The sequence below is a fragment of the Panthera uncia genome, chromosome B1 (genome assembly GCF_023721935.1).
Source record: "Panthera uncia isolate 11264 chromosome B1, Puncia_PCG_1.0, whole genome shotgun sequence".
Lineage (NCBI taxonomy): Eukaryota > Metazoa > Chordata > Mammalia > Carnivora > Felidae > Panthera > Panthera uncia.
In genome coordinates, this window is record NC_064811.1 from 192,576,140 (window position 1) to 192,591,555 (window position 15,416).

The 15,416-nt window shown below is 37.8% G+C and overlaps 1 protein-coding gene across 1 annotated transcript in view; it reads left to right on the forward strand.

Annotated features, from left to right (window-relative positions):
• Window positions 1–15,416, forward strand: part of VEGFC (vascular endothelial growth factor C) — a 106,315-nt gene that overhangs the window by 85,142 nt on the left and 5,757 nt on the right. The window contains exon 4 of the mRNA XM_049631795.1: window positions 1,276–1,427. Coding sequence (XP_049487752.1) covers window positions 1,276–1,427 — 152 coding nt within the window. The remainder of the gene's footprint in view (window positions 1–1,275; window positions 1,428–15,416) is intronic.

A 15,416-nucleotide genomic window follows, 5' to 3' on the forward strand; every position in this document is an offset into this window, starting at 1 on the left:
AAGTGTTGGCTTGGAAGGGCAGTGAGGGGCCGGATCACAAGGTTCTGGAGTTTGTCATCGTTTTTAGCCCTGCTCAGATTGCCAGAAAGACAGTAACACCAAAGCCATTCAGCTATCGTCCTATTACTACAGACGGATCTTATCAAGCACATAATGGCCAGGACTTCACTTTTACCATGATTATTGAGAAGTTAGATTTTTAAAAATTATTTTAAATGTTTATTTAGTTTTGAGAGAGAGAGACAGAGCACGAGAGGGGAGAGGAAGAGACAGAGAGGGAGACACAGATTCTGAAGCAGGCTCCAGGCTCAGAGCTGTCAGCACAGAGCTCAACATGGGGCTCGAACTCGGGAACAGTGAGATCATGACCTGAGCCGAAGTCAGATGCTTAACCAACTGAGCCACCCGGGAGCCCCTGATCAATTAGAATTTAAGAAACTTAAGAATTTAAATCCACTCAGTTTTACTTAACCATTAATTTATTTGTAAATTCAACTTAAAACATTGACTTTGGCGAAGGAAGAGATGAATTGAAGTTCCCATAAACAAGGCATTCAGAATGAGACTTTAGATTTTCAGACTCTAACCCACAACCACGTATCATGTCCTACCTTATTTTAAGCTTAGTATTTTCATAATGCCTGTGACAAAAGAGCAGAAACAAAGCTTTATCTACTAAGTGATGAATGTGTTTATTTTCTTTTAAACCTAATAAATTCATAAGATTATCTCAGACAATTGTAAAACTACTTTGAGGTGGAAATTTAGTTTGGAATGAAAATCGATTTCACATCTATGTATTTTATGTCTCTGTATTCAGTTTACCTGGAATAAGACTTAACCAAAGATCTCTAGGTTGTGTGGCCAACAGCTGTTTACTCTCATAGAAACAAAGATATTTATATCTGTGCCACTTTTTCATAACCCCTGGAATAATCAAGGACTCCGAAAAAATGCTTTTTCCCCCGAACACCCTGGTCCCTTGCATCTCTGCTCCATAATCATTAGCCGGTTATCAAAATTCTAATATGCTTTACAGTAGTGACATGAGAGAAGCATATGGACTATTTATTATTCTGATAAAGGATACTTACTGATTTGAAGCAAAACAGTTTTTACGTCGTAATCATGAAACAACTTTTGCGTCCTGCATATATCACGAAGCACTACCTATCATAAAGAATTTATCTCACTTTTTTTGGACTCCGACATTTACCATAAAAATGCTTTCTAGCATCTATATAATTTTTTCTTCTTTTTGTCCCTTCTTTGTAGTTGTTTGAAATTACAGTGCCTCTCTCTCAAGGCCCCAAACCAGTAACAATCAGTTTTGCCAATCACACTTCCTGCCGATGCATGTCTAAACTGGACGTTTACAGACAAGTTCATTCAATTATTAGACGTTCCCTGCCAGCAACACCACCACAGTGAGTATGAATTAAATCTATTTTTCTGCATCCTCTACTAATATAAAATGATTTTCAAGTAAACACAGTTTATCAAAAGAACTTTTGTGAAACTTGCTATAATATACTTTGCATCAAATGCAAAAGACAAATTGGATAGTGCACCACAAAAATAAAATCAAACTCAAACCAGGAAGCCCTTCGTATAGACCATCTAGTTAACAGTATAAAGCAAGTATTTCTATGAAGTGACACGCATTCCCCCAATATTCCTCTTATAAGTAATTTAGCCTAATTGATCTAACATCCATGAAATCAAGTGTGCGAACTCATAAATGACGTTTTTACAGCTAAAAACATTTAAGCCTCAGTAAGATTTTTGGTCCCAAACAAAAAGTAAATAGGAAAAGATTATTTTACATCTATTAGCATTCACTTGTCTTTTTTCAATCTCAGTTGTTTTTCTCTATCTGTTCGTATTGTTTATTTCAGCCAGGATTGAATATTGAAATACTGATGAATTACCTGAAAGAATTTTCTCTTACTGTTATCCCAAATTAACATTCAAAGTACCATTTGTTACTCAAATTCCTTTCTCATCAAATTTTTTAGGCTCGTAAATGGCAGCATTTGCTGCATTAGATCACATAGAAGGGGCTGGAGAGGCATCAGGTGTGGACTCTATGAATAGTGTAGACTGAATCATTATGCATCATCATCAAAAATCTAGGAACTTTTCAGCTCGCTACCCCAAAATGAGGATTCGGCTCTTTGATCTTTAGGATATCCAATGCATGGGAATAAAATTTACTGAACTTCGACGTCTATAACAAACTGTTCAATAAATTGATGGGCAAACATATATATTACCAAAAAAAGTGTAGCCTTGCATTTTATGGGACGTGACAATAAATGTGAGATGCTGAGAGCATTTTTTCCCCATTCCTGCTTTACTTAGTACGGCAGATAGGAGGCCTGATCTTTCCAGGAACACTTAAACTAAGGATAGCATCATCTAGAGTGAAGTCTACCCTCCACGTGAGAACAAAAAGGTCTTACAGGCCTCTGTAAATAAACTGATGCCACCATACAGGAGGACAAGTACCCCCCAAAGCTGTCGTGTGTGCGAGTTCACCCACGCAGCTCAGAAAGTCGCACCCCTAGCCCCTGTGGCCACTCGTCCGTTCTCAGCACCTCGGCCATTATCCCCGTGCTGGCTGTCCCCAACATGATGGTTTAAGTCTGACTTAAAATATATCTATATCTCCTCTATTGCTGTTTGTATCAGATATAATAGGTACAAAACTCAAAGACTAATTCTGTTTATTTCTACATTATTCATAGCACTTTTCTCTCATATTCTTTGAGGCCTTGAAATCACACGGTTGTCATTTGCTTTTTTGTCCTGATTTTATCTGGGGGGATGGGGGAGACGGGAGATATTTGCTCCAACCTATATACATGTAGTTCCTTTCTATCACTGCCATCCTCGCTCACATCATCCTGCATACAGACCTCATCAAATGCAGCGGTGTCGATACCCGTTTTCTCATGCCAGAACCTTCTCCAGCTCCTGTGTAATGTCACAAGTAAGCTTTAAAAGGCCTCACTTCCTTCATGTGACCAGAAACTGTCGGTGGCTTTCAGCTGCTCAAAGAACTGAGCACAAATTTCTCACCTCCTTGTCCTGTAATCAGCCTTCCTTTCTTGTTTTGCTTCTCATTTCTCACCAAGGCTGGGTTTCACCAAGTCTTATTCCCTGAACACCAAACTCATTTCCTGCTTTGTTTGTCCTTTCTATTCTGGCCCTGGCTTACAATAAATTCCCTTTTTTTCCTGCCTTCCCAAAGCCCTGTCCACTTCTCAGAGTTTGGGAAAGGTCTCGGTCCTACATCTGTCTTGCCCAAATGCAAGCCTCCCTTGCTTCCTGAATGCCCATAGCAATTACTGCATTTGCCTTGTCCTCGCATGGGTTTGTAGGGCTCCATAAATACGGCATGTGTGCAACTGGATGGTGAGCATTTCAGGTAGGTTTGTACCCTCCACAGTCTCCAGCGAATAATGCTTGAAAATTACTGAGTCATTACTGTACTTTCAGCCCTTCACATGCACTGTCTCCCTGAACCCTCCCAAAAAGCATCTCTGAAGTTGATAGTGGTAGTAGCTTCATTGTACAGATGAAGCAGGTCGTCACACTCCAGAGTTAGGAGCGAAACAATACACTCCACTGATCAGCCAGTGTTTGTTAATATCAAATCACTTCTGTATCTGCAATTTTGTAGCATTTGCATGTTTCGCTCGGATTTTCACCATTACTTATTCATACAACTTATTCATATAACTTAAATGCTGTTGAAGGCAAGAAGAGACAGAAAGAGCAAATCAAGCCTGTGCCTCACAGTGAGCCAGGTCTGAGCCCGAATTCAGGTTGGCCACCAACTCACTTTCTAAGGTTGGGTTATTTCATGTGTCTGAACTTCAGTTTGCTTATATGTGAAAGCACAAAGTAAAGAGGAATGAATGAAACACTGACTATGGTGCTTAGCACAGTGCCTGGCATCTAAGCGATAGTCAGTAAAAGGCAGACTTACCATTACCGTTAAGATCCATCTCTGATTCATCCATCTCCTCATGTTTTCTAGTGTTGTTGTTGTTTTGGTTTTTTTTTTTTACCACGGTCTACAATAAAAAAAATGCATTTCACATTCCACGTCAGTACACACATGAATCTGTATGGGTGCAACAGCTATGTTTATGTAATATGCATATAGCATATATAGTGTATATATTTAAATTAACTGTATAACCTTACATGTAGTTATATATAACTGTAAGAGTAAGACAGAACATTATTTTAAAACACTCTCATTTATTACAGTAGCAGCCAACTCTTTTTTCATTATCACCCCCTAAGGATCCTTTTGCAGACCTTTTTTGTAATCACCTCCCTCATAAAGTTTTAATACCATAGACCTATTCATACAGCTTTAGGTATTATATGTATATTTGGGCTTTATACATAAAAAAAGGAAGTAGAAAGCTTTTTACAAGACAAGTGCTCTAATCCCTGAGCTATAGGGCCTCGCAATAGAAAGCTTTTTAATGCAATGTAGGACTAAAAATGACAAAAAAAAATTTATAGTTAAAAGTTAAATTAAAAACATAAAAGCCATGAACATCAAACATAATTTTATTACACAGTATTTGCTGACAAACCTTTAAGGTAAGTTATTTACTAATATAGTGGTAATATATCATATTACATACAGAAAATACCGATTGATATAAATATATAATGATACGAATGTATGTTGAAAGAAAACATTCCAAATAATTATCGTTCCAGGAAAAGAAGGATAATTTTTTAAATAATTTATGTAACATTTTTTAGAGAACTTAACTTCCACATCACGTGAGAAAACAACTTGTAACTTCTATAACTGCTGGATGCTTACTTAGTGTCACCACCTTTTTCTTCTCAGCATTTGACACACTAATGGCTTGAATAACTTCTGGAGAATTAAATAATAAAATAAAAACTACTTTTACTTAATTCCCTAAGCTCACGTCACACACAAAACACCAGGGATCAACCATTGGCAGCAGTCCCAAGGCAGCCAACATGCCCACACAGGCAGCTGCTGCTCTGTGACCTTGAGATTGAGCACTCAATTCAGAGAAAGTCCTTCAGTGACAGCCCTCCGTTCACTATAATCTCATAGCCTTTATCTTGCAAAGACTCTGGATATCTTCGGTGCCAATCCTGCTCACGTGACAACCCATAAAACCCAATAGAAATTACTGGTTCAAAAGCTTTTCTTGGGTTTTGGAGAGACAAAAACCACTGCAACATTTAAGATTCCTCCTCTCCAATAACTAGTTTTTACCCCCTTGCCAAAGATACTGCCCCCATTGTGAATGCATGCCTTGCTACTACCCATGGGGTACACAGATACTTCTTTCTTTTCTGTTTCTCTCTTTTTTTTAATGTCGGTCTCCACTTATTGTGACTTGTGGCCTTCAATTTAATTAAAAACTGTCATGGCAACTTATATATGATGAGATAAAGCCATGTGACAAAACCATTTGTTAAAAATAGCAGGAATTGCCACCACAATCGCCAAAATTAAAAAGAAATGACAAAAGCTAATAGTGGAGAGGGCATGGCGCTATGTTCATATGTCACTAATGGGAATGTTAAACGGCATAACCACTTTACAAAATATTTTGGCAGATTCTTATCAACTTAAATAATACACTTCTGATATCAACCATAAGTCATCTAAAAACATATTTGCACACAATAACTTGCACATGAATGTCCACAGAAGCTTCATTAGCCAATAACTAGAAACAACCCAAATACCCATCAAAGGTGAATGCATAAGCAAACCGCGGTATATCCATACAGTGGAACATTACTGAGCAATATAATACAAATGAACTGTTGACACACCCACCATGAATGGGTCTCAGAACATCAAGCTGAGTAAGACAAGCTAGACTAAAAACTACATGTTATATGATTCAATTTACATGAACCCTAGAGGAGACAAATAGAACCTAGACTGAGAGAAAGCATTTTGGGAGTTGCCTCAAGATATAGGTGGTGGGGATTGACTGGAAGGAGCAAAAGGAAACTTTGGGGTGATAAACATGTTCCATATTTTGATTATGGTAATAGTTACATGGGTACCTACATGTGTAAAAAAATGAACTTAAAATACAAGCATTTTATCATATGCCCCTTACTTCTCAACAAAATAAGAGTTTTGAAAAGCCAAAAGCAACAGACCTATTTTATTAACTATAATTTTGAAATTCGCATAGGTTTAAAATGGTAGATTTCTTAAAATCTTCATGATAACAAAGTCAAATATTTTAAGATTCTCAAGATTCCCCAGCATGGAAGGCCTCCCAGCCCTCATTTGTATAGAGTTCGAAATTTTCCAGCAGTGGCCCCAGCTCTGCCCAACCCCTGCGCTCTTACCAACCACTGTTGGGACAAAGACAAGACTTGCCTTTCTCAGGTGCATGGTGCTCCAGTCCCATTATTAGGAGATTAAATGAGTAGCAGACCATTTGTTCCAGGTTATTTATGAAGAAGTATAATTCAGTAAATAAATGAATCTTTCATAAAGTTAGTTGTCCATAAAAAACTATTGAGTCTCTAAAACCGGCCGAGAACCCTCCAAGGTAGTGTGAGGGAGGATAGACACGGGCTTGGCTGATTCTGACCTCACAGCATGTGCGCAGTCAGGGAGGGATGATCTGAGCATGCGCGGATTCAAGGAGGGAGGATCCGAGCATGCGCACAGTCAGGGAGGGACGACACGTGTTCTGTCTGTACAATTATCACCATTATGATTTTACAAAACGTTACCATGCACCAGGCACCTGCCACATACCGCCACATGCTCATCCTAACCCTGCTAGGTGGCCGCATGGATGGTCCACACCACAGAGCACAGGGGGGAATAGTGCACACTGCAAGCAGCTTCCCAATTACAAAACTGATTTTCTGCTGTGAGTTTCGCTACCTTCGGTCAACTTTTTGTGATTCATTTTCTTCATGTACAAAACATAAATTCAAATGTTACATTCAAAAATGCAGTGTCACATTTATAACCTAATCCTCACAATTAACCTCTTCAACGACATTTCATTAGTCCGATATCGTAGAAGAGTGAAATAGAATAAGAGTAATGAGAAGGAAGAGGACAACACCCAACACATAGGGATGCAGTGACATTTATACTCAGTGACACCTGCCCGGTCTTGGCATAGTGCCTGATGCCTGACGGTGAGCATTCAATAAACTTGGGCTGCTATTTTTACAGACATTCTACAAATGGAAAAACGGAGTATTAGAAGTGTTAATCAGCACATAACAAAGCTGAACAGCTAAGAAAAGTGCCAGAAAAAAAATACAGATTCAAGTCTTTTCATCTCTTAAGCCCATGCTCTCCCCCAGTATCTTATAGTATTTAAAAAAACAAAAACAAAAAAACCCCAACAACTTTCAAGCTTCAATATCAATACCAAGATACGTCAGAAAGTCCAGAGGTAGAAGATATTCTCTCTAGAAGTGGTTAGATATCAATATTCATGTTGATGTTCTCATAGATTATTTTCTTTCCTTCCAATTACTTCCTCCTATATTTTCCTTCAGCTTGAACTCCATGGATTCCCATGGCCCCTTACATGGAGGGTCTCTTTCTATGGAGGTATGGAGGGAATCATTTGTAATTAAGAAGTGATGCCAGAGATTTTTTTTTTTTACTTGATAGAAGTAGTGTCTATCCATTCATGAGATATTTGAGTCTTACATGTGTGTCACACCATCCTGGATGAGGGATATTTTAAAAAATGGATAATTCCTTAACTAAAACCGCTCTGTGCCAGAGTACAAACACAAGTATTTCTAATATAATAAGTACATAAATGTACACTGTGCTCTGCTTTATTGAGTCATTCATCAAACACTTATTGTGTATCTACTTGGTATTGCTATTATGGTAGGTTAGAGAGAGAGGAAGGTAGACAGGCTCACTCCTCTAGAGAAATCCCGTGAGTCAGAAAGATGCACACGGGACATGAGCTGGTGAGGCAGAGGAAGAACGCGGGCTGCATCCCTCCCGTCACACACAAGATGCCCGCGTCTGCAGAGGTACAGAGAACTGCATCTGCCATGCCAAGGATGGACTTTGTCTTCAAGTCTCTCAGGAGCCATTAAGAGATACATGTATGACCCGTGATATTTACATTGCATATTATAGAAAGAACATCTGGATGGCAGTGTAATAATAGAAAAAACATGGATAGCACCATAGTAGGTAGACTGAGTCCCAAAACAAGAGGTGGAAAAACTGGAGAAGAAGCTTCTGAAATAGTCTCATAGAGAAGCAACAAGGGTAGGAACCAAGGCGGTGGAAATGGGGATGGAAAGAAAAGAGATGAAGAGACAATTTTGAGAAAGTCACGACTTGGGAATGGCATGTACAGGAGAACAGAGGCAGAAGTTGAGGGTGCAGTGCATGGACAGTATTCACCAAGACAGGGAACACGTGTTCACGGGAAGAGTGGCATCTCTAAGAAATCAAAGAGAAATGTTTGCAAGGCGGTAGGATCTGGAGCTGGGAGGGCGCTAAGGTGGCCACTGCCAGCATGAAGCTGATAGAGCGTTGGAAGAGATGAGCCCAACCGAGGAAAATAGAGACAGTAAAAAAAGCAGCAGCAGCTGGCACTATGCAGAATATCAATATCTAAGAAACTGGGAGAAATAATAGTCTGTGCAGAGACTGAGAATAGTCAGAAAAATCAGGGATTCAAAACTAGTTATTACAGAATCCAAAGGATATTGCAAAAGCCAAACAAGAATTCAAGGAACAAAGAAGTGGTCAGAAGATCAAGTCTTAGAAAAAGCTCATGAGTTACTGTGATGGACTCCCTTATCTGAAGGACATGAAACGGAGATAACACTTATTAATACCCTATCTTGCACAACCACTTTGAGAAGGAGGAAGAAGAAACAAGGGAGTGGAATTCCCAGTTACATATGAGAAACTGAATCAGGAGGATTAGGTCATTTGCCCCAACATCACACAACTCAAGAGTGGCAAACCAGAGATTCAGACTAAATTTGGAGTCAATCCATTCCTTTGGGGATGCAGTCATGACTACATTTTTAACTTCTTCACATTAAAAACAAAAAACAAAAAGCCCTTCAAACATATAGGAAAGAACAAAAAAAATGCAAAAACGACATATCCCTCCACCCCAATTCTGTCATACTCAAGACAACAACCCAAAGCCATGGTCACCATTCAGCACCCTTCCTTGCCAGAGGTAACCACTGATTGAAAATTGTATCCTCATTCATGCTCTTCCATTTTTATAAGACAAAAGAATGTATAGTACGGCTTTGCTTAAAATATGTTAAAATGGTGACAGTACTTTTTTCTCTGAACATGATGTTTTAGAGATGTAATCATTTTAAGGCCTCTAGGCCCCCTTTGTTCATTAAATACCTGTGTAGTATTCCATTGTATGGATGAATGAATGAATGAGTGAGTGAATGAATATTCATGTTTATTCTACGATACAGACTATAGGGAAGCAATATACTACATACTAGGAAGAGTAAAATCAAAGGAGAGAGATGTCACATTTGAAACATAAGTGCCATGAAATGAATTCTACCCAGTGGTAAATTCATTGGTTAATTGGTTATCACTGACAATGTTTCTAAAGGGTTCCTAAAGGAAATAGCACATTCTGGGGACAATAAATCCATGAGAATTGAATCGACGAGGATTGCGTGTTAATGGAAGAAGGCCATCGGAGATTCAATTAAGAAGGCAGTGCTAAGGCTGTGCTTAGGAAGCTTTGGGTACCAGCCTAGAGAGTTTCACCCTTCCTGTGGAGGTATTGGGGAGCATGCGGAGTTTTTTGGTAGGGGAGTGACAAGAGCATGCTCAGCACAGCCAGGGTACCTTGGATTTTAATGAATACAAAATAGAAATATGTATGATTTCAACCTGATAAAGAGGTTCTGCCAGTCTTTGGGGGAGAGCCATGATGTGGTAACAGAGGAAAAGAAGGGGTGAAAAAAGAGAAAATGGAAAACTCTAGCTTGAAGGCTCATTCATTTTTATTTGTTTACTGGTTTTCATTTCTTTTACGAAGTTGTCAACATTGTTTACTAAGACACAAAATAAAACATATTTGCCTCTAAGAAGTTAGAGTTACCCGGGCTTATTAAGGAAAATTTCATTCGTGTGAGAACGACTCTCTTCTCCAAGGAACACAGCAAATTTATCGCCCTGGCAACCTTTGATGTAGAACTTGAGGGCTCAGTGTCTTCATTAATCTATAACAGATCCTCAGTCTGAATGCTTAGAAGCTTGAATATCCATTAGGCTTTGATTTTCTCCTTTTAATTATTTCTTTCCTTTTCATTTCAAGATCATGCATTCCATTCTTGCTTTACCAAAAATAGAGATAGAGTAGCACGATGCAGTTAGTAAACTGCATCAGAACAGAAATGCAGAAACAATACATCTGCCAGTGAAACTGGGACACGAAGTCTTGCTCTAGTTGGCCAGAAACTTTCCCACTATTTTAAAACATGCATCTGTGTCCTTCCCTGAAAAATCCCCTCTTGATAGGTTTAAAACTCTCCTGATCATATGCAGTTATTTCTGAAACCTTAATTCGTAGGTCTGATCATCCTTTTTTTCTTTTTACAAAACTCGTTATTATCTAAATATTGTCTAACCCCTTCAAATGAGCACTGATTAACGTGAATCCATTTAGCCATGGAACTCAGGTAAGAGTCTCCAGGCCTTGGAGCATATTTTTTCTAACAGGAAGCTAACCGTGCTGACCTGTGCACCCACCTTTGGACTGTCTGGTTTCTGTCTTCTGAACGATAACAGGTGAAAGCACAGCCTTTTTTTTTTTTTTTAAAGAAGTTTTAGGCTTATAGAAAAACTGAGAAAAAGGTATAAAGAATTCCCATCTACTCCATACCCTTATTCCCTAGATTCCCCTATTATTAATACCTTGCATCAGATAGTCAAGTGTAATCAAGGGCCATGCATAAAGAACTCAAGACCAACACAATTCAGTCTTTGGAAATCAAACTGTTGCAGTCTTTTCCCCAGAGTTGCGTGGCTCTGAGAGTGAAAGAAAAGAGTTGCCCTTGCAGCTGCTACTCTGACAGCAATCTTGGGAGGGTCTGGGTGGATATGCTTTCAAAATATAATTACAGGTCTGAGTGATTGCTAATCACAGCAGGTGAAGTTCAGATGACAGCAACAGTTGGCATTTAGGGAACCAAACCTGTATTTGGGTATTTATCCAAAGTATTAACGTGGTCAGAGTGCCCCCTCTGTGTTTTCTTAATGGAGTACAGAGCATATTATTGGCTAGCTCATTGGATGATATCAAGATGCTCAGAAGAAATGTAGGAGAGCCCACAGCACATGCTTTCAAACGAATATTACTGGATCACACTTCACATTGAATAAGATTTAAGGCAGGATTGCTACTTAAGGAACACAACTGTATTACACGTACCACACTTTCATCAGAATTTTAATCAGTTGCATTGTTGTGAAGACACCTTACAAAAATAGATGCCAATCAGAGTACTTGATTAATAGCACAGTTCATGTCACAGAGACAATGTGCTATTTCAAAAAGCCATTGAGTGCCACAAGTTGAATGTGTATTCAATTAATGTTAACACTCATCTTGAATGATCTATGAAATATTTTAAGAGATATTTGGTCAAGTAGATCAGTAGTAGTTTAATACAAATCAAGACGCTGTTCATTGTTTCTCACTTAGAGATATATTACGAAATACATTCAGCTCACTTCTCACTAATGCCAAACAAAAGATGGTAATGTGTCAGCATTCCTTAAATACGGATTTGGGGGGTCAGGAGATTTCCAAGTATATAAAAACTCAAGGGGCAAAAAGTAGAGAAGTTGAAAGAACCCAAACAACAGTTTGCACAAAACAGTCCGCTGCAGTGGCCCAGGCACAAGAGCCAGTAACTCATCCAGTATGCACAGGACATATCCGTCCTTGAAAATTTCAAGAGAGAGATCAACGGCAACATAAGAACCATTTTGATCATTAAATCCATTATTCTGTAACACACATCCCCTTACATTTTTGTTCTCTGCTCTTAACTAGCAGTAGCTACCAAACCGGTGAAGTGAAGTAATGAAAGAATTTTTAAGAAAAGCGTCTTTTACCTGCATAAATATAAACGGGGCTATGGTTATGTGTACGGGGGGAAAGGAAAAGTAGGCAAGTTCGTTTATTTACATGTGATTTTCCACCAAGATTTACTTTACAAGGAATGGCATAAGTGTTGGCTTTGGAGACAAAATGTGCCCTGGAATCATAAATACAATGTACAAAATAACTAATTTATTTAAACGTTTTAATGTGTTTACACACATCAATGTGCAGAACTTGAAGAAATATCTCAATAGAATAAAAATGCTTTGGAGATTAAGATATGGAGAAAATAAGTAAATTGTGCTCACCCCTCTATCCACAGTAAAAACATTTTCTTTCATTCTAAAATAATACTTTGGAAATCGTGTCTCCTTTTTTCTCACATGAGAAGCTTTAAATGCTGACAACTTGCCATTCACTTTTAGAGTAGGGATCCTCATTTAATAATTATGAAAATGTATTCTATGCAGATACATGTTTCTTTAATTAAATGGTATCTAGCAGGATTTCAAATTTCAACATTAAAATAGGTTAACATTGAAAAGTAGGAGCTACTTATTTTTGGCAAAGCTTCTAAAGTCATTTTTCTAGAAATTTAAGTTTTAAGAATATTAGAACTTAAAATATTTAGCTCACCTTTAGCAAAGCATAATTACTAATATCAAGTTTACTTTAGCAAAAACACTTCAGGTAACATAATTGAAATTGTTATTCTGAAGACTATATTTTTACTCAACATGAATGTGCAGAGTCAAAATGGCTAGCGTAGCCAGATTATATGAAACCGTTCTGTAAAACTAGACAGTAGATACCTTGTTATGACATTTTCAGAAATACATTTCTACATTGGTTTCTATACGTGGTCCATATTTTTGAACTTATATTTTTAAGAATGTGAAATATTAGAAAACTCTACTTTTTTCCTCACTTCATGGGAAACAGGAAATGTTTTATTTTCGTATCTATTTAGGGTGCACAATCTTGTATACCTACTGAAAGTTCAGCACAGATACGTTAGCACACACTCCTGCAGTTGAAGAACCCATTACTGACCAGTCTCACTTGGCTAGTGATGGGGATCTCTAGATCTCTGGATACTTCTTTCCATAAAAAATAAATAGCTTAGTCACGTGTTTATCAACTACTATAAGTAAAAAAAGAACGCATTTGACATTGCTACCATATTCACATATACACATGTGGCAGAGGGGGGAAGGTTGTATGTGTGAGGGTGTGTACATGCATATTTATATATACATGTTTATATATGCATATTGCATATGTTACAAATATATATGCATATATATAAGTGGCATATAATTGCAGAAACCATCTTTATGCGTGCATTCTAGTATTTTATTATATGTCATTCTTTTACATTAAGAATGCATTTCCCATCCCTTATAATTGATTTGTGATCCACTGGTGGATTACAGCTAACAGCTGGGAGAATGCTGGGTTTCGGTAATGGCAGTATAAATCACATATTGGCAAAATGAAAATTCCCTTCTACTGCAACCACCACAGCGCTGTGCCCTCCTGATACCAACATGGGAGTGTGTTACTTAACTCACGTATATGTCAAGAGTAGGGCAATACAGCCAAAATGGACTTCTCTTCACTTACAGAAGAGTAATCTAAGCTCATTCAGCCAGGATTAGGTGTTATTATTCTGTAACTAAACAGAGCTGCATCTTATTTGATGGAAGGGTACTAACACTTTGGAAAGGAGATAAAGGAAAAAACGATATTGTTTTAGAAAATTGATACTGTCTAAATGTTATGTGGAACAATGGTTTATGATTAACCAAGAAAATTCTAATGACAAAAATATGTGGTAAGTAGAGACTTGTTCTTGGGAATATGTAAAATTATCGGGAAAGTACAATGTTCCCCAGGGGATATTGTTCACAAGAAAAGCAAGGTTTGGAACAGCATGTAAGAGAGGCTGTCTTCTGTGTAAGAGAATGGAGGAAAAGATATACATGCGTACGTACTTTTCCTTTATTTACAGAAAGAAACACTGAAAACAAAAAGCAACAAAAAGTATCAGCATGCTTAGGACGAGGGTCAGAATGAATCCTCTGAATATATATTTGCTTATAATTTTAACTGAAATCACATAAATGTTTCAAAAAATAAAATTATAAAAAGGCATGTAGCATATAAGGCAAGTATATTCTTATATATACTTTAGAAAATATAAAGATTGTTAGTAACAAAGATTTTAATGGAAGTTATTAGCATGAAGTCAAAGGAGTACATTTAAAACCCCAGTAATGTTACATTGTATTTGGACATAGCTCTGTGACTGTTTGTTTTTTCCTAAAGATATGTACACGTATCTTTTACTTAAAATCAATAACCTATTTCCAAAAATATACATTGCAAACGTATCTTTTATTGCTTTAAATGGGAAGAATTATAAAGTATTGTAGGGAAACCCCAAACATAACTAATCCCCTACAAAATAACTTAACTATCTGTAGGAAAAGGAACATCCTATCTTGATAGGATCTAAAATGCTCAAACGCTGTTCCCTTGATCATCCAGCAGTTATCATAGTTGTTAACACACAGTTGCTTTATATGTGGTTACTTGGATTATTTGCATGCTGAATGAGAAATTAATTAGCTTATGAGACGGGAAAGCAGATAGCACACAGCGTTCAAAGACTTGTTACAAATTCAAGAAATTTTATTTCTTGAAAATAAAATTCAAGAAAACTTTCCATCACAGATGGTTTTTCATCAAGCTGGAGACATGACCCTTGAAGAAAGGCACAAGGAAGGAGGGGTAAGGGTAAGCAGTCATTGCCATTTGCAGTGCTGTGGGGAAGGTGTTTTAGGGAAACAATCATACTGAATGGAACCAATAGAGATTTTGTGGGTCTTGGGGCTCCTGTAGAGACTGCTCGGTGGGAGAGTTCCCATAAATTCTCAGAAGTGGTTGTCCAGGAAAAAGTGGTTGCAAAATATAGATGTGCTTACACTTCAAAAATTCCTTTCTGTGGTGCTGTTCAAGACATCAGGCTGTCTTTTAACGAAAGATGTGTCATTACCTCATCACACAGTAGGCCTCTGAAACTTTTCTTAGCACCATCCAAAGCACATGTCCTGTTTGTTTACACTCAGTGGCCCTGTGAAGATGATGTTATGTTCTAACAGTTTGGAATGTAACCCAGCACTCTCCTATCACCTGTCGTTCACGATACTGAGTGTGGAAGATATAATTGTGTAATTATTTCCC